At 35.4% G+C, this 24,902-nt stretch overlaps 1 protein-coding gene across 4 annotated transcripts in view; it reads right to left on the bottom strand.

Annotated features, from left to right (window-relative positions):
• Positions 1 to 4,561: 4,561 nt before the first annotated feature.
• The window catches only part of chm (chameau), a 31,673-nt gene continuing 11,332 nt past the window's right edge, over positions 4,562 to 24,902 (bottom strand). For 2 of the 4 annotated variants that reach the window (XM_067126312.1, XM_067126314.1), the window contains 13 exons: positions 24,248 to 24,486; positions 22,730 to 23,002; positions 21,909 to 22,184; positions 20,688 to 20,788; positions 20,159 to 20,314; positions 17,394 to 17,510; positions 16,853 to 17,002; positions 16,023 to 16,249; positions 13,701 to 13,887; positions 12,750 to 12,843; positions 11,194 to 11,340; positions 10,564 to 10,670; positions 4,562 to 5,956 (listed from right to left, as the gene is read on the bottom strand). In XM_067126312.1, the coding sequence (XP_066982413.1) occupies positions 5,759 to 5,956; positions 10,564 to 10,670; positions 11,194 to 11,340; positions 12,750 to 12,843; positions 13,701 to 13,887; positions 16,023 to 16,249; positions 16,853 to 17,002; positions 17,394 to 17,510; positions 20,159 to 20,314; positions 20,688 to 20,788; positions 21,909 to 22,184; positions 22,730 to 23,002; positions 24,248 to 24,486 (2,272 nt within the window). In that variant the 3' untranslated portion in view covers positions 4,562 to 5,758. Of the gene's footprint in view, positions 5,957 to 10,563; positions 10,671 to 11,193; positions 11,341 to 12,749; positions 12,844 to 13,700; positions 13,888 to 16,022; positions 16,250 to 16,852; positions 17,003 to 17,393; positions 17,511 to 20,158; positions 20,315 to 20,687; positions 20,789 to 21,908; positions 22,185 to 22,725; positions 23,003 to 24,247; positions 24,487 to 24,902 lie in introns of all 4 variants that reach the window. The other 2 variants (XM_067126311.1, XM_067126313.1) reach the window with 1 other exon arrangement.

Raw genomic sequence — 24,902 nt, 5'->3', positions numbered from 1 at the left:
ATTAAGGAACTAAAATCCATTTGCAGAACGCAAAAAAGGAATAATCTTCTGTACTACTGGTCATTCTTCCCAATAAACCAACAGGTCAATTACACGTAGATTATCGTTGTTAAATATTCTTATAGACGTAACCCTGAAAAATTTTCAAGTGTAAAGTTTTCTAGGGAGAAAAATACACTAGGATCGAATGCTATCTATACATATTGAACCTATTTAGAAGTTTCAAATCCATCTGCAGATTGCCAGACAAAAATAAACATCGTCTGCACTACTGGTCACTAATACAGAAGGAACAGTAAATCACTTATCCACAGAATATCACTATTAAACATTCCTATATACGATTAAACCCATCGGCTCTGTACGTGCTACTCTTTTCCCTCGCAGGAAGGGGGCCATCACCCTCCTTGGACAGGTGAAATGAAAACGACCCTTACGTCGTCGGAAGAAGCGGGCGTGTGATACCTCGGCTTAACTAACAAATAGTCTAATCAGGTGTTTTAGTGCCACGGTTGGAGCTAATGACCGGAAGCTGCCATCTTCCTGCCAGCCATAGCTGTCAAATCTTCCATCACGGCGGTAAGCAAGAGGCGATGGACGGAGGAACCTTAAGGTTGAGTTTTCCACTGGCCAGTATGGGAATTCCGACCGATCACGCCTCTCCTTCGCGAGCAAACAGCTTTCTTATGGTTAACAAGGGTTAAATTATTTTTAAATTAGTCCCTGTCATAAAACATATAGGGGTGGAGGGGAAAAACAACAATTAAGAAGTAAATGCCGCGGTCACGGTAAATAAGTACACACATTATATATTATATACATACATACATACATACATATATATATATATATATATATATATATATATATATATATATATATATATATATATATATATATATGCACCTATATACTTAGAGGTAAATAGATCAGAGATTATTGCAAGAAATAAAGCTTATATTTCTTATTACTGGAATTAAAACCTTATACAAAAAACTAACAGAGTATCTATGTATCCACGAGGGTAGTATTAAAGCTAAAGATCTCGCCTTCCATTGTTTCATCTTCCTCGTGACCTTAGACTTCACACAGTTAGCCCCTTCATCCATCAGCAGGGAAGGTGCATAAGCTGAGCGTAGGAGACAGACTCCTAAATACATGGGTTCCATTCTCCTCTTCCCTAATGAACTCTCACATTTCCTAGAAATTAGGACCCATCCTTCCCAATACCCCTGTCACTCTATCCAACACTATCTAGTGCTTCTCTTCTTCCCACATGACTGAGCCATCTCAAAACACTCCAATCCATCCTCCTGCTTATGGCAACCTCTTTACTCTTCAGACCACTGGGCTCACATTTGCAGGGCCTGTGGTTCAATCTTGGTATGGTCCCATAAGTCAACCTACCTGTGAATGGGTATCGGAGACAAGGAAAAGGATTGGGCCTAGCAACTTCATCCCTAATTACCATCTGAGAGCTGTAAGACCAAATATATATATATATATATATATATATATATATATATATATATATATATATATATATATATATATATATATATATATATATATATATATATATATATATATATATATATATATATATATATATATATATATATATATATATAGAATATATCAGTTTATATATATATATATACACATACAGTAGAACTTCAGTTTTGTCGTAACCCATTCCAGAAAGTCTGACGAAAACCAAGTCATACGAAAACTGAAGCAATAATACCCACAAGAAATAATGAAAATCCCATTAGTTCATTCCAGACACCCAAAAATATTAACAAAAACGACATTTTATAAAGAATAACTATAGTTTTACATACAGAATACAATGAGAAATAAATATAAATGACTAATGAAATGGATAAATGAACATTTAACATCACTTTTTGCCTTTATTGAAGACTCTTGTTGGTGTATGGAAGAAGGCAAGGAGGGGAGAGGGAGGAGGAGAGGTTATTGTTTGGTAGGGGAATCCCATACATCCTGGAGACATTGGCCACGCATACACCACTTTCATACTTTGCTACAAGTTCTTTCTTGAATTCAATTGTGTTTCTCACTTCTTTATTGAAGGGTTGACACTCGGAACTTTATTTGGACCCATGGTGGCTTATTTAGCAGTTGCACTCAATTAAAAAGCACAAAAACAATGGATTATTATGAAATGTTTCTGATGAATGTGCGGGGTGATGCTCACTCAACGAGAAACAAAGGCAGACTGGGTAATGAACGCATGGGATACTTTGTGTGGGCACTTGATTCCTGGGAATGAGTGGCCAAGTCATGTGGTCAGGCATATGAGTTTGGTATAGACCATTTTCAACTGTACGATAACTGAGCAGATGTACAAAAACTGGGACAAAATTTCAACGAAAAAAGTCTACGAAAACAGAATCGTATGAAAACTAGGGCACACGAAAACCAAGGTTTGACTGTTTATATATATTTATTAAATGACTTTATGTTGCTACTCTGTTCTGCTTGATATTATTCATTATTACTATCACTGTTAATAACTTTCTGTTATTACACTACTATGAAGGTTCTTCTTTCTTAAAAGTTTTATAATTGATTTATATACTTTCTTAAATGCTTCCCAAAGATCAAATTTAAGAGGATGATATCCCCTCTAAAACTTATTACTCTCATGACAGAGGCCAAAATATCATAGAAATATTCCTCTGATCTATGTTTCTTCACAAAGGCCATACTGTTGCACTGGTGATCAATTCATCTTGGCCATCCCTTAGATCACATGGCAGATGATCCATCCTATCATGACAGACTCACTGACCTTCAATGAATCTATACCTACCTGAGTCAGATGTTGAAGCAATCTGATTGCCCATAGGAAACAGAGTACTTACTTTCCTAAGAGAGCATCATCACAGTGTGGGGACCCTCAACAGGTACTCTTTAACCTCTAGGAACTGGTTTTCCTTGAAGCTGTGAAGTGTAAGAAGTACCAGTACTCGCTGATGGTAGTTGAGTTCCTCTAACATGGTCCCATTGGCCTAATCAGTGTTGGAATGGAATGGAATATAAAATTTAGGCCAGTGGCCAAGTGCTGGGACCTACGTGGTCAGTCAGTGCTGAAAGGGGAAACTGGAAGTTAAAAAGAATTTAACGGTGTAACTGGAGAAAAGCCTCGTAGTTGCACTATGAAACAACTCTAGGAGAGGGTGAAAAGTAAGATGGAGGAAAGAGGATATCAACAAGGTAGAGTAAAATTAATGGAAGGGGTTGCATCTTGGGGCCAAGGGGATGCTGTACAGAACCTGAGTAATGCTTATAGTGCATTGCATGAGGTTAACTGACAGCACTACCACCCAACAGGGTCACCAGAGTACCGTCTTAATCATGCCAGGAGCATTCACACAGCCTTTAGCTAATATAATTTTGCTGGAAAGAAGTGTCGAATCTGCTTTACCTTCCATTCCTGACAGGGCAGCAATGTGTCAACTGAGTTGCCCAGGCAATTACGAAAGATGGATTTGTACAACAAATCAATTTAATTTTTCTAGGTGCATGATATACCCATCATTTATGTGATGTCCTGCCTCCCAACAGTACTCATTACAGCAACTGATCTACTGATATTCATGAATGAAGTGTCCAGGATTCACGAGGACGGGAAAATAGGTATGTGCAAAAAGGAATCATTTTGTTTTTAAAAATCACGTTTGTTAATAAATATAATAATGCCATTTCATGATTGTATTCTCTAAGATTAGCATAGAAATCTTCTGAGAACAATTCCATGTACTTAATAACCAATGAAGTATGCTCCTGTAAAACATAGTTCTCTCAATTCCAAGTCTATGTTTTAAGGCATATCATTTCCCTTTAAGTTAACATTACTATTATCTAAATAATGTCTTACATTCTGAAGATACAACTTGGATTTAAATAAGTCACAACATTACCCACCATATTCCTAGTTCCAGTACTATCTCCTAGTGTAAATTCCTTGTATTAAGAAGTCGGATTGAACTTTAGAAGTGATTCATGCCACATGAATTTGTCATGACCTCATTTATGGTTTGAAACTGATATGACCATCACTGAAGCAAAAAGTCCCCTAAATATCCCCTTCATTACATGGTCACTGTAATTGTTGTAGGATGGAATGGAATGGAGTACTGAGCTTAGGCCAAAGGCCAAGCACTGGGACCTATAAGGTCACTTAGTGCTGAAAGGGACACTGAGAATAAAAAGGTTCTAAAGGTGTAACAAGAAGAAAACCTTACAGTTGCACCATGAAACAATTGTTAGGAGAGGGTGCAAAGTAAGATGGAAGAAAGAGAACATGAATGGAGGTACACTACAAGGAATGGAAGGGGTTGCAGTTAGGAGACGATGGGACACTGCAAAGAACCTTAAGTAATGCCTACGGGGATGAAGAAGTGCAGACTAATTCAAGGTCTACAGTAAATAAAAAGGTAGCCTCTGAAAATAATGACACCGACTTCAACAGAAATTGTATAATCATGAAACTGGTAAATCATAAACCACACAGGAAATTAACAAAAAACTGTTTATTCTAAAAATATGTCTTTATTGAGAAAAAGCAAAACATTGGCTTCAATACGTTTGTACAATGTATCATAAAATCTGGAAAAAAATTAGCATAAATTTCAACACATTTACAGATCTGTACAGTACATTAATATAAATCATTGTAAATATGCCTAACATTACAAAACTTGAGAAATATATTTCAATTGAATTCAAAAATTCCGTGTCTCACTATTCCAGGTAAATACCGGACAATTTTGTTATATACATTTACTAATGCATAAGTTTGAGAATTATTTTCAAAATGTCTTCCTCCACATCAATATTTCAGAGACTTTTGAATCTTGATGGTTACCAAAGTCTAAACACAAGTTTTGTCACTGTTTCCTTTAAAAAGTAAATAAAACAAAAGAAAAACATTAAAAATTTTAATGACAACCTGATAATAAGTAACAAGTTATGGTATTCACGGGTAAATAAAAACCAAAAACTTTATTTCTTTTTGTAAAATAATATGATTTCATGTAAAAAATATGCTATTTTCTTGCCTAAAACAAGACATTTCACATTAGTAATCGAACTGAACTCTTCTTAAGGAGGGGTTTAACGGACGATGCAGGCAAGAGGTTTTGGATTTTCATTATTGACCCCTTAAACCTGACATTGCATCCCTGATTCTTATTCCTTAGATCACTGACAATGTATGTGACACATAGTAAATACTACATTAACAAGTATACAACACAGCACAGGGACAACTGCAAGTCAACATTTCAGGTACTCGAAAGTGTTTGATACACAACGGACTCACTGCATCCAGAAAATAAAACTCTTCCACACACTAGCCTTTCCTTTCAGGCGTATATTTAAACTTAAAAAATTTCTCCTGAAAGTTATAAATTTTTTCCTTTGCAGATTTTCAACAACAATAAAAGTATGAGTATCAAATCTAGGTACGTCTCTCAATTGGTAGCCCAGCAATAAAACAACGACAGTAGATTCTGCACACCAAATATAAAGAGAAGAAAAGTTTTTGAGCACGGCAGGGCAGTGTACAGGGGGAACGGACGGGATCGCTGGGCCGCTAAAATGAAGGGCATTGTTGCTACAAATATTGTAGGGCACACTCGATCAATTCTAACTCCCCCGTTGTGAGAATGAAATAAAGATAGAGAACTGTGTGTACATGGCACAAATAAATTCTCCAGTCCCAGTGCTATTGCGATGCTGCTGCCGCTTGAGCCTTCTTCCTGTCAGCGGCAGCTTTGTTTGCTTTGTTTTTATTTGCATTGGTTTGTGGTTCTTCCGACGGAGGCGGCGGGACGTAAGGACGCCAATTCAGACACTTCGGATCGATCTCCTTGTAGTCGGCTCGCCGGCGTTTTTGACGTTCAAGGAATTCTTCCAGTAAGTCCTGTTGAATTTACAATTATGTATACAGAAATGCGCTTAATTGGAACTGGAAAAAAAAATTTAGTGCTAAGACCAAGTGCTGTGATCTATTAAGTCATTCAGCGCTGTAAAATAATGTTGAGGCAACTGTTAAGAGAAGGTGGAAAGTAAGATGGAAGACAGAGTGTATGAAGTGAAGTGCAGCAAAAGTAACGAAAGGGGTTGCAGCTAGGTGCCGAAAGAATGCTGCAAAGAACCTTAAGCACTGCCTACAGTGCACAGCATGAGGTGCATTGACACACTACCCCCTATAGGGGAAAGGCACTTAATGAACTCAATATAATTCATATCAAAAGGTAAACCAAAGATATATCACTTATATTTTTAAATCTACAAGAATATACGGGACAAGTTTAGACGATTCTCACTTAACTCGTGAAATTCATTATATTTACTAATACAATAAAGAACAAGCTTCATATCTAAAGCAAATGCAAGAATTTTTGCCATGCAGCATTGTCCTAGAGAATCCATCCAATCAGGCCGCATGTGAGCAACGGCAACACAATTACTCTGCAACAAACATTTTATTTCCCATTCATCATTTCCAAGGATGCTTATGCACTCTATGTTATGCAACTATGAAATCCAACATAGTAACATCCTTTATGTGCTGAAACTGAATACCCATCACTGCAAATTGAAAATTGTGTTTTGATTTCAAGTGTCATTTATAGCTAATTTCATGATATACTGTTTTTGGTGCCGTGTTACAGGTACATATAAAATGAGCTAAAGTTTTTTCCTTATCCATGAATTTTCTGATGACCTGAAACTGTAAAGAATACTAAAACACCAATGCAAATTTTTATCATCATGATAGCTATAATTACAAAACGGGTAAATATAATTCAATTACGGTAATCCTTCAATTATCCAAATTAATAGAGCCAAGGGTCCACTGGATAATGGCAAAATCTGAATAAGGGCGAGTAAGAAAATCCAGGGGTAACCTTCCTCAACTAACCTTGTCAATACCACATGTAACTGGAAACACTCAGTATGCTTATAAACAACAACCAACACCACTTTACACTGAAAACTTTATGCAAAAGGCAATTATCTACCTTTTTCCCAATATCTATAACAAAATACACTGCATACTTATTTTTACCTACAGCCTACCATGGTTTTATGACCGTCAATGTACTTTTATACAGCAACTTCCTTATCACTTGTTACCATATTGTATTACCATACACGAAATAAAAATTTGTAGGCTATGTGTGAACTATGGACCTCGGCTAGCCCAGATGTTTAACTAATAGTATCCATTTGTAAAAGTCAAATAAGCTATTACAGCTGTATTTAAAAGGTAATGGTAATGAAAGTGTTATTTTATTTACAGAATCCATTTATGCTGTATTATTATACTGATATTATCATCGTAATGCGTATAAAAAAAAAAGACTGTCCTGCCATTTGTAATGTTTACGTTCTCAGAATCAGCTGATAGGGCCTACTACCAAAAGAATTAGGAAAGTAATTTTTTAGCTGCTTAAAGAAACAAAAGTATTAATGGAGTTATTTTATTTTTATTTTTGTACATTATTAAATGTAAAATGGGTATACAAAGGTAAACTAACATACTTTATGTTAAAGGAAAATCCCTCAAAATCGCAAAACAGCTGTTTCCTGATTCGTTTGTTTACCGATGGAAACAAACTTCAGTTCCCCCCCCGCTCTCTCTTTCTTTCTCTTAGTACTGTACTTATCCTTTAATGAAATAAGAATTACTGTACCATAAACATAAAAACACAAAACTAAGACTCTGGGAAGCTTACGACACCATCGAATGAGTATGTGCATACGTACATACATTACCATTTTTTTTCTTTGCTTGATTTGCTGTACTGTTCTTATTACAAGCTTAGTTGACTGAGTATGATTATCACATATATTATAACAGTACATAAGAGAATACTTTATAACTGTTGATATTTCATCTCTAATCACTGTAAAAATATTTGAAATGCGAATTTCACATGTAAGGCAAGACGAAACCAAACAGGCTTTACCAAGTTCACTGACGTCATGGAGTGAGTGTGTGCATATATACATACCCTACTCACGACTGCATTTATCTTTTGGTTTGTAACTAAAAAAAAAAAAAAAAAAATAAAAAATACAGTAAAAATATTTACGAGAATACTGTAGCATAAAATACAAACAAAATAGTGTAGGAGTGTGTGTGTTACTGTATTAGGCTTTAATGTACACATACCTCAGTTCTCTCTCTCTCTCTCTTTCTCATATACCAGTACTATACATAATCTTTAATGAAACATCAATTACTGTACCATAAACATAAAAACAACTAAATAAACTCCAGGAAGTTAACGACACCAACGAATGAGTGTGTGCATATGTACGTACATGTTGTTATATTTTTTGCTTTGCCTGATTTACTGTACCAAATTTCATTACAAATTTAGTTGACTCTAAGCATGATTACCACACATATTATAACGGTACACAAGAGAATATTTTATCACTGTTAAGTTCCACTTGTAATTACCGTGACAATATTTAAAATCCGAATTTCACATGTACACATCACAAAACCAAACAGGTTGTAGAAATTTTATTTTTCCCACGCCATGGAATTCGTGTGTACATACGTATTGCCATTTTTTTTTTGCTTTGATCGATTTAATGTACCGCACCTTCATTACAAGTTCAGTTGACTTTAAGCATTATCACTCATATCATAACAGTACAAAAGAAAATACTTTACCACTGTTCATATAATTTCTAATCACTGTAAAAATATTTAAAATACAAATTTCATATGTAGGCATGACAAAACCAAGTAGGCTGTAGCGAGTTTACTCACGCAAAGGAATTAGTGGGTAAGTACGTGTTGCCATTTTTCTTCTTTTTTTTGCTATGCTTGGTTTACTGTATATACCATATTTCATAACAAGTTTAGTTGATTCGAAGTATGATCATCACATGTATTATAACAGTACACAAGAGAATATTTTATCACTTGATATTTCATCTTCGCTGTTTCTCTCTCTCTCTCTCTCTCTCTCTCTCTCTCTCTCTCTCTCTCTCTCTCTCTCTCTCTCTCTCTCTCTCTCTCATACCTAATGGACATAGTTGCATTTATCTTTTGGTTTGAAAGAATAAAAAATGAGAAAATACAGTAAAAATATAAATGATAATTCTACAGCAAAAAAATATAAATAAAAAGTGAAGGAGTGTGTATGTTACTGTACTTAGACTTTGATGTAAACGTACCTTGGTTCTTGTTCTCTCTCTCTCTCTCTCTCTCAGCACTGTTCATAACCTTTAATAAAATGTGAATTACTACATCATACAAATAAAAACACAAAACCAAACAAGCTCTATCAAGTAAGGTCTACGCAGCCCTCTTCACCCATCCAACACTGCATCCCCACCCCCTGCCAGCCACAGAAACTGGTCCCCAGCTCCAGCCACCTTCCAAAACAACACCTCTGAGCCTTCCTCTCCCCAGCCTTACTGCTCCTTCCCTCCAATGGCACCACAACATCTGACCGGCCCCCACCTTGGAAACTTCTCGAGGCCTCACCCAACCCCCCAAAATTTTTCCTGGTCAGTCGAAGCATCAACAGTGTTACCAACATTTTCTTGAGGCCACACAGCATTGCCAACCATAGGAAGGCAGTTTTTTAAAATATTTTTAAATTTATATATTCGTATATCTTTGGTGCCTTGATCCCTTTTCTGGGTGTGTTGGATAATGTCAGGTTGTGGATAAAGGTGATCCAGATAATTGAAGGATTACTGTACTGTGATATCACAAAAAGTAAATTTCTTTGGCTTCCTATTCCCATTTTTCAATCTTCAATGTTTCTGAACTAACAAAACTACCCTGTCTGTAGCATATTTTGTAATGAGTTCTTGCAGGGTATTCCATTCTTTTCACTGAAATTTATGAAGTAAGTTGTTTCATCAGGATTTATTAACTAGTTACCATATAGTAAAAAGATTTGGTTACTGTTGGCAGCAGTTAGAATTTCATGGGCTTTAATTTCTATCCTCATTATTTGACCTTAAACGTAAAAAAAAAAAAAAATGAAATCAAAGTTTAAATGTATGATGATGTTTGCTTTCCCAACCGATAGTCACATGTTCTAAGATATTATAAAATTGAACTGTTCACGAAAACAAAAAATACCAGCAGCAATTTTTCTTACAAGAAAATAAAGTTGGGTGTTTACCCGAGTCTGCTGAAACAGAATACAGGCAGTCCCCGGGTTACGGCATTCCGACTTTATGGTGCTTGGCTTATGGTGCCATTAACCTGATTTTACAGCGCCGTAAGCGGTTTTACACTGCCGTACCCGGGTTACAGCGCGCCACCGGGAACAGAACACCCCCATAAACCAGGGACTGCCTGTACTGCTTATACTTAGTGAATGGTTAAAGCATCAAATATTGTCCCTGTGGCCATTAAGATCCTGTGGATGGACAACTTAAAAGAATTTTTGTAACGAGTGTTACATACTATTACATACCACCCACAGCAGCAATTTTCAAAACATAAATACTGAATGCAACGTGAAACGTTCTCCTTACCTGTCTCTTCAGTAGAATGTGCTTGCCTTTCCAGTACTTCATCATCCCCATCGCTTGGAAAGTACTGACAATGTCGTACGAATTCACAGCCATCTCAGCACTCATATCTAAAAATGAGGGTAAGTTTTTAGAATACAAGCGAGTATGCTCTGTAAAAATATTTTCTTCGTGGTGGAGATCTTACATTCTTAGAGTAATCACACTACACAATGAAACATGGACCAATGTCAAATGATATTGTGAATTTTAAAGTGTTATTTTCAAAGCCATTATTGTAGGTCTATCCATACAGCTTATTTTATGCAAAGATTCAGTAAAATAGGAAAATGTTACCTATTACTTAAAAGGACAGAAGGTACTGATCCTTACACTGAATTTTTGTACTTAATTGATGTTACTGGTTATTTTAGTAACTCCTTAATAGCCAAAAATAACTAATCATAAGTGAATTAAATATGATTATCATTAAATATATTAAGCACACAAGCAGGAAATTTAACAAATGAAGTGACAAATACTGAATATAATTTATTCATATATCAAAATATTTTACCAAAAACAGAATAAGTAAAAACTGAGGTACAGGTATTTGAAAAGGCTACATTACAGTGCAGCGACATTCAAACGTACCTTTTATGTACACGTTTTTCTCGGTATAACTTGCCAAGTAGTTCAAAAGCAGGTCCTTCCAATATGATCTATAAGATATTAATCCCAAGTCACTGAGAGGCTTTTCTGGAGATCCTATTTTCCCCTCAGTCTTTGTCAACAAGTAACCTGGAGGAGAAAAAATTATGGTATTGTAAAACTGTAATTAAGGTACAGAACAACAAATGCACTGAAATTTCCAACAAATGCTGCGTCCATTTTGGTCTTTCCATTGTTAGAATACTTAAACCACCTGTCATTAATTGTACTGTGACTTATTCTGTATACAGGAAAATAAGTTAGAAATCACATTCAACTGACCGAACAAAAACATTTCTGTTAATGCTTTGTGAGAACCCACAAAATTAAAATGTTTCGATGAAAATTTTTGTTGATTATGTAAAAACCATGATTCAAAAAAATTATGGAAGCTTTAAATATGGATGCATGACAAAGATAATTAATATTAACAAATCAATCAATATCAAATAAACATCTCAATGGAAGAGATGTTACGTAGAGCAAAATACTAGACAAAATAATCTTACATCATGGATTCACTCAATCCTTACCATAGCATCAGCTGATAAAAAACTATGATGACACAAACATTTGCAGGATAAAAAGAAAGGTTACATTTGCCAGATAGATCCTAGTTACTGACAATCTTCCTGATAAGTTTTACACAGAAAACAAAATCACATCAAAATATTAATCAAAAATGGTAAAAGTATTCTCCACACACAAGTACTGGTTTTGTACCCTTTACCTTTCAAGATTTCAGCGTTTTGCTATTTCCTAGGTTTTAATGGTGCTTATAAAACACCAACCTGAACCTCATAATACCTGTATTATCTAATGGTCTCTCACCAAGGAAAGAGGTGGCCTTGTCAGCAAGATTCAATTCTTCAAGAGGTTTAGAAGTTTCCCTGTCTGACAGACCCTTAGAAAAACTCAAGTCACTAAGAGCTAGATTTACAAAGTAATCTACACAAAGTTTTTACCTGAAAAGGGGGCTAGTTATCTCCTTATCTCCTCAGTGAGAGAACACAACTACAGGGGATGTGGTTTGTATTGGTCTTTCAATGATTTTAATGTAGCATCACTTTTACGAACCAGCACTTTAAAAAATTCTGAGTCTCTGAAGTAAGGGATAGGAAGCTAAATGTGGACAATTCTTTTAACACTCTTTTCATCTTGTATTTTATTAATTTATCTTTTTTTATCTAATAACAAATTAATAAATAAATGCATAAAAATGTAAATAGATTATAAAATACATGGAAAATTTTTTTGGGTAATAGTGCATTGTATCTTTGCATGAGCTTCTGAAGTTCCAATTGCACTCATATCAATACATTTTTAATTACAAAACCTAAAAACAAAATGTCAGAATACATAATAGAAAGTTTAAAATCACAAAACCTAAAAACAAAATGTCAGAATACATAATAGAAAGTTTAAAAGTACTTTTTGCTAGTGTATCAATATAAATTCAACTAAAAAAAAGCCTATAAATGCACTGGCAAAGTACTTACTAAAATCAATAAGCAATCGACCATAGCCTTGTCTCTGATACGGAGGAAGTGTCATGATACATGACACATTGTAGTTAAGAAAGCTGTTTTTCTCCTGGAAAGATGAAACAGAATTCTTAAGCAGCCAAAAGTGAAAATCTAGTTTTATGCTTTTAAAATACAAACTTTAACTGACAACTTTCATTAGGTAATTTAAAACTACTGCTGTACTATAATGATTATCAACAGAACCTTCAAATGAATTTTTGGCAAACATTTACAAAATGTTTCAAATTAGCCAGTGAACTTTACTGATAAAACAAACTGTACCAAAGGAGACTAAGCAACAAAAATATGCAGCAGAGCAATACCTATTTAAGACCTGCAAACTACCTTAAAATAATAACGCAAAGTATAACATAAAATAAAGTGCAAGGCTTCATTTTCCTGACACTTGGATTAACAGCAATACTGTGTTCATTTCACACTGTGGGAATAAGCCTGAAAAAAGCCCTATAATGGAATACCATCTTCCTCCATTCTTGCAGCAATAACTTTTACCTAGGAATTCTTTTTATCTTAATGGTACATATGCAAGAAACTAGAATCCAATTAAAAATGTTTCCCTACGCTCAAATGAAGAACAAACTCCTGATTCAGAATTGCTGCAACACTACAGGAGAAGGAGGAGATTGCAGAAACTGTTATACTGTATTTACTTGAAATAATTTACATGGGCTTTGCATCTTGCTACTTATCTCTACTATCATGTAAAACTTGTTCATTTCAAGTGTAAATTATTGTTTAAAATGATTCTACTTAGCTAGTTTTGTCCTGTCAATATCTTCAAGCTTTACTTTACTTTCTCGACTATACCTTTAATTTCACATTTCTTCTGGCATGTGTGCATCAGGGAAAGTTACAAAAGTGTAACAGTGAGCAAACATAACGTACACTGGCAGAAGTACGCACCTTACTAAAGTAACCTATGATATGGCAGCCCTCCCCATCAGCTTGAGTCATAATGTAAAACAAGAATGGCTCAACATCGTAGTAAAGCGTTTTGTGATCGAGGAACAGCATGGCAAGAAGGCATAAATTTTGACAGTAAATTTTGTATTTTTTGCCGTCTACTTCCCACACTGAAAGTTTGTCTTTTCTGCAAAACATAAAGTAAATAATGAAAAATTTGTACATCATGCAATGGAAAAATTGTGAAAATGCATAAATTGTACAGTATGGATTAAACGTGAAAAAGAAGAGTACATAACAAACATCTTTGTGAACAAGGCTATGGAAATTATAGTAATAGAAATTATGGAAATAATTTAAAAGCTAACATCAAACTTGTTTCATACAATAAATTTTTTCATGCAAGCTTATCAATCATAATTAGATTTTATTCGTGAGTCATATTTCCTCAATAGCTTAACTTCTGAAGCCTTGGAGACAAAATGAACAGCTAGAAAATTCAACCACCGAGTAACTGCAAGAACAAGCGCACCTCTGACTCATTGGTCAAGATATATACCTAGCCTTATTCTCTCACTTAAAAACTGTAAAATACTTTAAAAATTTATAAAAATTGCAATTGTTTCATGACAAACAGCAACCATAATTAACCTGAACTGCTGTTCAGGTGGGAAGACAAGAGAAAATGATCCCAAGCCACAATTAAAACTTGAGTGTGAAGTAATGGCTTCTACCATGAGTACTTAATACAACATGCTAAAACAACTAACTGTTCAAGTGACTACTAGTTGTAACTTGCTGCCCTGAAGACTATGTATAAAGGATGAATTAATAAACAAAACTGATGAGAAGGAGGAAGTGTGTAACATCATCTACCAAGATAAAATGTCCTGCCACAGCCAAAAGTCCGAATCATTTATACACCTAATTCCTTATGAGTACCAACCCTTAAACAGAGCTCTGAAAAAGTACACTGACATCTTGATGTTTCTGCTCTGAGAGAGCTGGAATCATAAGATTCCTTCTAAAGGCAACAGACCTCTCTGTGTCATCCATCTCAGTTGGCAAAATCCTGGCTGGTGATGGTATACAGAGTAGCACCTTGACTTAACAGAGACTTAGGGGTCTGGCCTTTCTGATAAGTAAGCAAGTCTGTTATGTAACAAAGTCCCTATTTTATAGGTAGCACCTGAATATTTTCTAGCTATCTTACAGCTAACAGCAATTCCACATAATTACTAACGTAAAATAACCAGAGCTCTACACTTGACATTCAATACAAGAGATTTACCTAAAAATGTATCAATCTACAATGTCAGCATAGGAAACAGTAATCCTAATACATATATAGCAGCTGATAAGAACAGAAGTCTACTAAGCATAATCATAACCACATACAGTGCACCACCGACTTACAGTGGATTCGATCTTAGGGCGCTTTTTTAGCAAGGTTAACGGCATTTTACAGTGCCGTAACTACATGTTGCATCAAGTAATGACATTGTAAGCACTTTTGACAGTGCTAATGGCAATAGGCATCGAGTTAACGGTGCTTATGGTGCAGTAACTTGATGCTTCATCAAGTTACAGCACAAACACCAAGTTAAGGTGCTGTAAGCGCTTATAATGGTGAAACACCGACTTACGGCAAAAATTAACTTACAGCACGGTGCTGGAACGGATCCCCGCCGTAAGTCCAGGACCTACTACTAAACCACAGCAAATAGCACAATACAATAACAATCTTATAAACAGCGTATTATAATAACAATCTTATCAAAGGTAGAACACAAAGAATACAAAGCTGCCAGTCTCTCTACACCAATGGATCACTGTCAAATGGTGGTTAATTTCCTATTATTCTTCTTTCACCTTTAAGACTTCAGAAACTTTGTGTCAGGGAAAGTCAGCATTGCCAATTGATGCTCATTTTGACTGATGGGTCTATTTTAAACTGCTGTAAACAGATCATCTAAAACTATAGGAACTCAGAAACGACAAAATCATTCAGAAACACTGTTCACAAAACAATGCTTTCAGTTTAATCCCATGAGATTTGTTATTTAAGCGCAGAGGTTACACTAACTTAAATGACAATGTCTTTATTGACAAATATTTTCAAATGCTGTAAACAGATCATCTAAAACTAGAGGAACTAAAAAAACAAAGACAGAATCATTCCAGCAATTCAATTCAGAAACAATGCTTTCAGTGTAATCCCACGAGATCTGTTATTTTAACACAGTACTTAAACTAATTTAAATGAGTTATCATCATAATACTGCTACTACCATCATAATACAGCATCCATTCATACTTTACCTATATATTTCGTCTCCAGGAGGATGCTTCCACACACACTTTGCTGCATGTCTCTGTAGTATTGTTTTTGACCTCATGTACTTCAAACAAAACTCGCATATATAAATTTTTGGTTGCTGATTATAATCATCAGGATACTGAGATTGATACCAGGCTTCCATTTCATACCGGCCCATTTCAATGTAACGAATTCCTTTGGTATCGGGTAGTCCTCGTAGGTCGTCTTCCTGTTGAATTACACAAAACGTTTAAAATCAGAATTCATTTACTCTCAAAAAATTACACATTTCTATCTCCAGAACTGAAACATCTTAAACAATGTGACATTTTCTAAAAAAAAAAAAAATGTTTTCACAATAAACGCACCCCATTTTCTGAGTAAGCAGTGTAATATGTATTAAACAATATGGATGTGACCTATTCTAATAGAGGTAGCTCATACCAACTCTCTCACAGAGTGAGTCATTCATTCTGTTAACAGAAAAAAACTACACAAGGTGGATATTATATCTAACAATACAAACAGAATCTTAATTCATTTAACTGGCAACAAGAAGCATGAACAGGAAAACAAGATAAATGCCCGACAGTACACGAGGAATAATGGCCCTTAGTTGTATGAAGAGCTCTAGAGAACAAGACATACTGGGTGATTATTAACATAAAACTTGAGACTGACCATTCTTCTATCCCATAAATACCATTTCAGAATTCTGAATCCCCTATAAACACTTGGTAAAATCAAACTATGTTACTGCTGTCAACAACTTACAAAACAAGAGACTTGTTCCTAGTTACCATGTAAGCTATAATGTAATATCATAACTTACAATTTTTTCACTAGCAGCTGACTGAGCTTCAATGAACAACTGAAGATCCCACTCTGGGGTGTAACCTCGAAGAGATGGCTGGCGATCTCTGTCAGCCATCTCATCTTCCCCAGGCCGAGGTTCACTCAGCTTGTCCCTCGATTCTCTTATCTGAAAATGAATACAAGAATTTAGCAATTTATTATCAAAAAGCAAAAAATCAAAAATAGTTTGTCATTTGCTTGAAACTTAATGTGTTTCTAAATCCCTATCCTTAGCTCCCAAATACAGTAAGGTTGAGTTCAGAAAACAAATGAGTGAACACTTGCATGTGATGCTTCTGAGCTACCAAGACCATTACACTGAACAAGTATATTTTACAAGAAAAAAATTTGAGGAGGTATTATCAACAATCAACATGAATTTTTTTACATTAGGAAGGCATACCTACATACTCACTGCCAAACACATACATTACCTGTATCAAAATAATACTGTATTTTATTTCAAATTACCTAAAGGCTAAAAATCATTTAAATCCTACCTTTGCTGATTTGCTCACCTTATTGCAATAATTTCTTTGTTCGGCATTAGGTCCATTTCTTGGAGATTTATTTCCTATGAGAAGCCTGGCCTTTTCTCTTTCAATGTTGTCGTCTTCCCTGAGCTTGCGGTTGATCTAGCAATAATAAAATATTTTTAAAACTTCTGTCTGAGGGATCATGGGTATTTCATTATTCAACATGTGAGAAGAATAATGATGAACAGGAAGGAGAAGAATGCTTTATGGTAGTAGGGTAGACATTGGTTAGGTAAAAATTAAGATGAAAGTATCCTACTGACAAAAAGGGCACAAATGTCTGATGTACACATTACATAAGAACTTCAATTCTCTACACAAAATAAACAAATGACTTCAAAAGCAAATGAGGAGATTCTCAAGAACTAAGAGTACAAAATGTTGAAATTCCTAACCAAATGGAATGGAATGGAATGGAATATGGAGTTTAGGCTGAACATAAAGCACTGGAACCTAAATTCATAGCCAGGGGTAATGGAAATATCCTATTACAAATGCGAAAGAAGAAGAGAGAACAGAGATGTGGTATTTTATGAGGCTGGAATACATATTGAAATCACCTGGGAATGTGATAGAAAGGGGAAGGAACATGTAGTTCAAGAAGTAGTTACAGAGGTAACAGGGCAACTAAAGAGTACAGATGAGGGCTCAGATCACATGGGGATTCAGGCATAGTATGTGTCAAATAGAAGTGACAACATCAAATGTTTAATCCTATCAGGAAACTTCTTAAGACAAAAATACTAATCATGATAATAGTGATGATAATGTTTCATACAAACCACTAATTGAAAAAGCCATTTCAACTGGCTGAAGTAGGACATTAGAACCATCCCACCCTCAAACTAACTTTTGCATTAACCTGGTTACATTTAAAAACCTTGTGCTCTTTTGGAAAAGGAACACTTACAGAAAGTTATCTGAATCAAGAAAAAGCATTAGTACAAATATTTTACATATTTATATGAAATACAATACTCTTATCCTGAAACAGTAAAACAACTATTTCAGAAGGAGGACTACACCCTTAGTTGAGAAAGATGCCACTCAACTCAGATCAAGGAGTCCTGGGGACTTAAACTAGGTCTATGGTTCCTACAACATTTATATTTAGATCAAGCCACAGTTTCACCTTACTGGCTAGTCTGCTTTTATTTACTATATTCTCTAGTCTCATCAGAACTATACACAATTTCCAATGTTGGCAATTCACAAGGATTCAATAACATTTTGAGTCTCACAGGAACAAGACCTAAAGCAAGAGCTTCAAAACACAGCAAGATTGTTACCCATGAAAAGGAATCTTATCCCACAGCAAGGTGTGGACTTCCTAGTTGGTGATGGTTACCTAAATGAAGGCTGAAGATGTAATAAGCTATGACATATGCCTAAATGATTTTACATGACCTACACAGACAACGGCATTACTATGTGTGACATCTTACAAATAAAAAGTGATAGTGGACCAACACATACAGCTACACTCCATAAACAGACTGACAAAGTTTTTAAATAAAATAAACTTTTTAAAAGAACAAAAATTGCTGATAACTCAGCCTACACAATCCTCCCAAAGTTCTCCAATGAAATCACGAGCAGGTATTTCAAATCTGTAAGCCAAGAAAATCATGGAAAAAGGCCATACATACAGACCTAGACCACATGAGAAGTCAGGCAAATGGTGCTCAAGACTTCTGATGTAGAATTATGAATAATTACAGGATAAAAGTAATCCTTATGATCCAATGGATGTACCACTATATGTACACATTACCAGACACCCTCCGTATCGTTATCTGAAGAAAGATTGGTTTGCAAACCTGCACAGTGTATATATAGACAATGTTAATAAATTATGTTAAAACTCACTTGAACACCTATTTGACATGCCAGTATAAAAGATAATGTAAAAGAACATCTACAGCACTTGCAGAATGGTTATTTGGCTTCAAGTTTTTTCCCAAGATTTCTATATATCTCAATCAGTTATAGCTACAGCTGTAGGTAGGTTTAACATTCAACCAGGTAGCATAGGCTGTAATTCCAAGTACAGTAATGTTACATTTTACTTATAACTAGACTAAAACTTGATAAACTTTTTTTATATGTACTTTATACATAAAATATAATTATGTTCACATCTCATAGCTTTGAATTTAATGGAAATGTTTATCTACACCCACTAATCTCGATTTGAAAAATTCCCCGACAGGAAATAACCACAGAGTGTGGATATTCCACAACAGGCACATGAACTTGCTGCAAGGTTTATCCATACCCAAGCAACTACGCAGGTCATGCTTCACTTCCTGGGATAGCCATCTCACAAACAGAAGGGCACAAGTGGCCTACACACAGTGAATAAAGAAAACAGCACACAAAACACAAAGCCATATAAAAAAACACAATGAAAAAACACACCCAGCTACTTGAAAACCCCAGAAATGAATGCACTCAAAAGGTGATAAAACAAAGTTATCCTGATGCAGTAGTGTCTGTTAGCAAGCTTAGCTGAGAACACAATGATCGAAGTAGGCCAACACAGGTCAGGCGATACCTAGGTCTACTCGATAGGATTTTGATTTTTGTTTAGTAAGTGACAGCCTTGAAGGCGTAGGTTTGTATCCCCACTGGAACAAATGTCACACTACATAGCTTTATAAAACATTCCTATGGCTTAAAAATACAAGTACAATATTAATAGAATACTTACGCATGCTGCTGAAATGATATTGTATAATAATTACCTTGGACTCATCTTTCGTTAAATTATGGAAAACCGGGCATGCTTCCACTGAAAAATGCTTCTCGTATAACCCTCCAAGATGACCGGTCGAGTCACAACCTTCAACAGGGCACTTGCGATTTTCTATAGGTGGCAATGGTGTATTTTCCAAGATGTCCTTGGAGAAAAGAGAACGTTCAAATATTTACTTAAAGTCATAAGAACACAAAATGCATTTACACGGCTTAACAGAGAGAGAGAGAGAGAGAGAGAGAGAGAGAGAGAGAGAGAGAGACTTTTAGTTGTGATAAGAATATCCTAATAAACATTATTTAGGAATTTTCCAATTACAAGGCAAGGCAAGGAGTTGAATAAAAAGCAAATTATCCGTAATAACTCACACAATTTCTCATATTAAACACTTATACTATTACTATGGTGACTAAACGCAACTACTGCTGTATATAGGATTGCCTTGTCTAACTGCACAATATGATTACAAAACGTAAACCAGGCGTTTTTGGGTGCAAATTAACGTACACTAAACTTACCAGAGGAATCGGTTTCTTTGTCTTAGCCCGAGCTCCTGACTTAGAGGGTGGTCCTGCTGGTTTCTTTGGACCCCCATTTCTTCCGGCTCTGCGTACCTTCCCTGTTAAATCAAATAAATATTACCTCTTGATATTATCCAGCTGAATCTGCAAGAACAATTCACAATAACCAGGATATTGAAATACTGACTCTACAATACAGCTGTTTAAAGGAACAGGCAAAATAAAATTTAAAAAACAGCAGTATCTAGGTTTTTAAAAACAAAAAACCTTTTTCATATAAGCCCATTATTTATATTTAGTTCATATTTGTAGTCTTGGATTGCTATAAATACTTAAGCCTTTTTTATTAAATACAAAAGAAGTGTCCGTAGCTCTGTACATGGTATATTAATGAATCCCAGGTCCCAAGTGGTTAGTCAACTCATTTTTCATGTGGGCACAGAATATGGTACCTACAAGGCAAGAGTTACCACTAATCTGTCTCTAATGCTGCCAAAATAAGAGTGCATGACATAATGAATTATATGACTCAAAGTCTTGAAATCTAAAGGTAAACCTGGAAATTCCAGAAAATCAGTAAATGTCTGAAGAGTTCAGTGAGCTTGTGCATCATCACAAACAAAAAATGAGGCAGTAGGCTGCTGAGGATCTGGGGATCCATATGCTTATACACATGCTACTCCAATCTTTTTCTTATTTTGGGCAAAAAACTGAAGTATTCAAACACCAAAAAAAGAGGCAAACTCTAGTAATAAGTCTGAGATGAAACAACTTAAAATTAGACACTGTGCTTGACCTGAGGGTATGCTATTCTCAAGAGGTACGCTCTCAAAATCATAGCCGACTGCAGTAGAAAGCATTTCAAGATTTGAGTGCATATGACCGAAGAGGGCTGAAGATTAACCCAATAAGATAAAATTTAGAAGGATTAGCAAATGCATGAATATGAAAACCAGTAAGTCATTACTCAAGATGAAAAGAGTATGAGCAATACTTTAGGAAAAAACAGAGGAAATATGGAGAGAGGAAAATCTGGTTTAACAATATGTGAAATAAATTAGTATGAAAAAACAAAAACCTTGAAATGAAAGAGGTTCACTCCGGAACTATAATACAATACATTCTAGCAATATAAAAACAGCCTACTACAGATATTACGTATGTACAAACACTGTCAATGACACTAAGCAATAAAAAGAGAGAGCAACTGGTACAAACCATTATTTTCAGAATCCGATTCAGTCCCTTTCTGGATACCCAAAAGAGAGCCTCTCTTTGTACGAACACTAGACGACCTGGTAATGTGTTTCCTTGGGGTGTCATCCTCATCTTCTTCCTCCTCCTCTTCCTCCTCATCCTCTTCCTTATCAGTTTCAGAAGATGCAGGGGTGGGCTTCGTCTGAGACTTTCTGCGGACTATTTGCTGAACGACAGGCTTTTCGGAGGATGACTTTGCAGAGGCAGACGATTCAGATGAACTGTCGCTATCACTCTCTGTAACAGGATGTGTACAAATCTTACAACAATAACTACCATAAATCAGCTGAGCCTACTAGAGATATAACATGTGCACTGTGCACAAAAGGGCCCAGGAACATAACCAAATCAGATAAGAAGAGTTTCATTACAAAAGGCTTTGAAGGTACTTCAGTGAGGTCAATACTAAAACAGTACTTGAGCAGCTGACTATTCTTGGTCTTCAAAGCATACTAAAGCAAATCTAGTGGCAAAATTCTGGTTCCCAAAAAACCTGTACGTTAGTACCTAGCCTTAAGTAATACATCCTAATAGTGGTAAAAAGAGTATTGTTTAATACAGTATAGAGTATGTTAACAAAAAGTATCACGAGAAACCATTTCACAATGATGAAAAATTTTGTAATTAGCATTTCCAAAATATAAATAAGTTCCTTATATAACAAACCGGCATTATTCATCATACCATATCTCATTTATATCTACACGCATTAAATTCCTACTTCACACGACTACACTATACACCAACTGAAAATATTATGTTGATGGGAAACGAAGACATGCCTGAAGAAGCCGTCGACGAATTTGTTGAGGACTCTGACGACTTTTCCGAAGACTTTTCGATGACCTTTGTAGTGCCTTTTCTGGCCTGTTGCAAACCCCCTTTCTGAACCATCGCTGACTTGGACTGTTGCTTAGGCTGGGGTTTTGGTTGAGGCTTTGGGACTTTCTTGCCAACAGGCTTCTTTGCTTCACTCTCCGAGTCGGTAGTATTGTCCGGAGAGAATATGGACTTCTTTTTGGATATCTTGTCTGCGGAAACTGCATTTGAATTACCTGTTGATTGACAAAACAATTTGTGGTATATTGTAGTGAGCTTTGAAAAAAGTGCATGAGTCTTTGCTCCTATCATATTGTTTTGTTTACGGGACTTTTTGGGCAAATAATAATGTGTACTTTTGTTCTGATTCTGATAAGCCTTCTCAGAAGTGAGCAGTCAAATAGAAAGTTTTAGATAAGAATTAGAAGCTTCAAAGTATAATCTGGATTTACATGTAAATAAACAATTTACAAAAAAAAAATGAAAAGCTATTTTTACCCACTTTACATACCAGCTATACTGTGTTATATATATATTGAAATTTCAATACTGAGGCTAGTTTGAAAGAAAGGCACAATAAAAAAGTAGAATTCCATCTTTAATAACTCTGGCTACTACTATAAATTTTGATGCAAGCTGCCTGCAGTTAGTAAGCACACGGATATATTTCTTCAACTATCCACAACTGCTCAGTGGTCTGGTTAAACTAAGGTCTACTTTTTAACAACTGCATTGACAATGGGCAAAAACCAATTTGAAGGCCCAAAAAATCTTGAAGACAGTGTCAACTCCAGCATTGTACAAACAACAGAAATATACTGTTTGTGTAATATTAGTACAGTAAATAAAATACATTTTAAAAAGTACAGTACTATAGTTAATATACAATAATCTGGTCATAGTAGTTGTGGCTTTAGCATCTTCAAACAAATTGTTTCCTGGTGATTTCGACTTCGCACAAACTTTATAAAATGGTGGGATGAAAATTTATTTGCTGACAAGACAACACAGTGAAAAGAGAGACAGATATGACGGATGAATTTGAAATAAATGTTAAAATCCTTCAAGAAACAGCATTGGCTTGCAATGATAGCTGCTCCTTTACTTGGTGCACAACAGAAACATTTCCTGGTATCTGCTACCAAAATGGTTCAAATCAACAAATGCTTTGGATCAAGAATTTCCTCAAGACTGTTACATCCTTACTAAACTGTCTACAACAATTCTTCTCCAAGAAAAAATTCAATATATTGTGGTTCCACAGTAAAAGCTAAGGAATATCATCTACAAATAAATATACACTTCATCTACCATACAATTACGCAACCATTCTGTAATACAATGCTCTATCCCAACTAACCCTATCTTCTTGAATATGTTAAAGTTAGATGACCGTAATAAAAGAAAAAGCAGACAGTAAAAATGAAATACACACTCAAAACGTACAATAATAAAATGGAAGTCGCGGTGAGGCTACCCACCTAAATTCTTTTTATTTTTGACTGTTTTCTTCTGCTGAACAGTAGACACCTTCTGTGGCTGGGCCTTAGCCGGCGGTTTCTGCGTTGCAGATTTCTGGGGACGAGCAGCTGCCTTGGGGCCATTCTTGCGTTGGTTATTTGCCGCGGCTGCGTTGCTCTTAGGCACCGATGTTGCTGAAGTTTTCGGCCCTCTTTTGTTGGGTGCAGCAGCCTCCTCAGGTTCTGATTCTGATGACCCCCTGTGTAACCATTAAAAGCCAAAAAAAGAAAGTTTATTCATTTACAAAATGGAAAATTTATTGTCAGCTCCATTCCTGCTTTCAAATAAAATCAAACACGAGGCTATAGTCCAAAACAAAGGAATACAAGGCTATAATTCAGGACAAGTACAACATTTCAGAAAAGACAGGTATTATACTGCATATATTGACCTTTTAATAAATCATGAGTGCAGTCAAGAATATATCAGATACTGGACATACCAAAAGTAGGCTCTTTACTCAAACTTGATATGTTAATACTGACAAAGCTTTGTGACATATGACAGACTGATTTCCCTCCTAATCCAATGTTAATTGATATCAACTTAAAGAAAAAAGACAGATGGATAAATGGCCCTAAATAAACAAGAAAAATGGGAAAAGTAATAAGTCTA

This window comes from Macrobrachium rosenbergii, chromosome 24, assembly GCF_040412425.1.
Source record: "Macrobrachium rosenbergii isolate ZJJX-2024 chromosome 24, ASM4041242v1, whole genome shotgun sequence".
In the NCBI taxonomy this organism is placed as follows: Eukaryota; Metazoa; Arthropoda; class Malacostraca; order Decapoda; family Palaemonidae; genus Macrobrachium; species Macrobrachium rosenbergii.
This window is presented reverse-complemented; position numbering and strand designations above follow the sequence as displayed.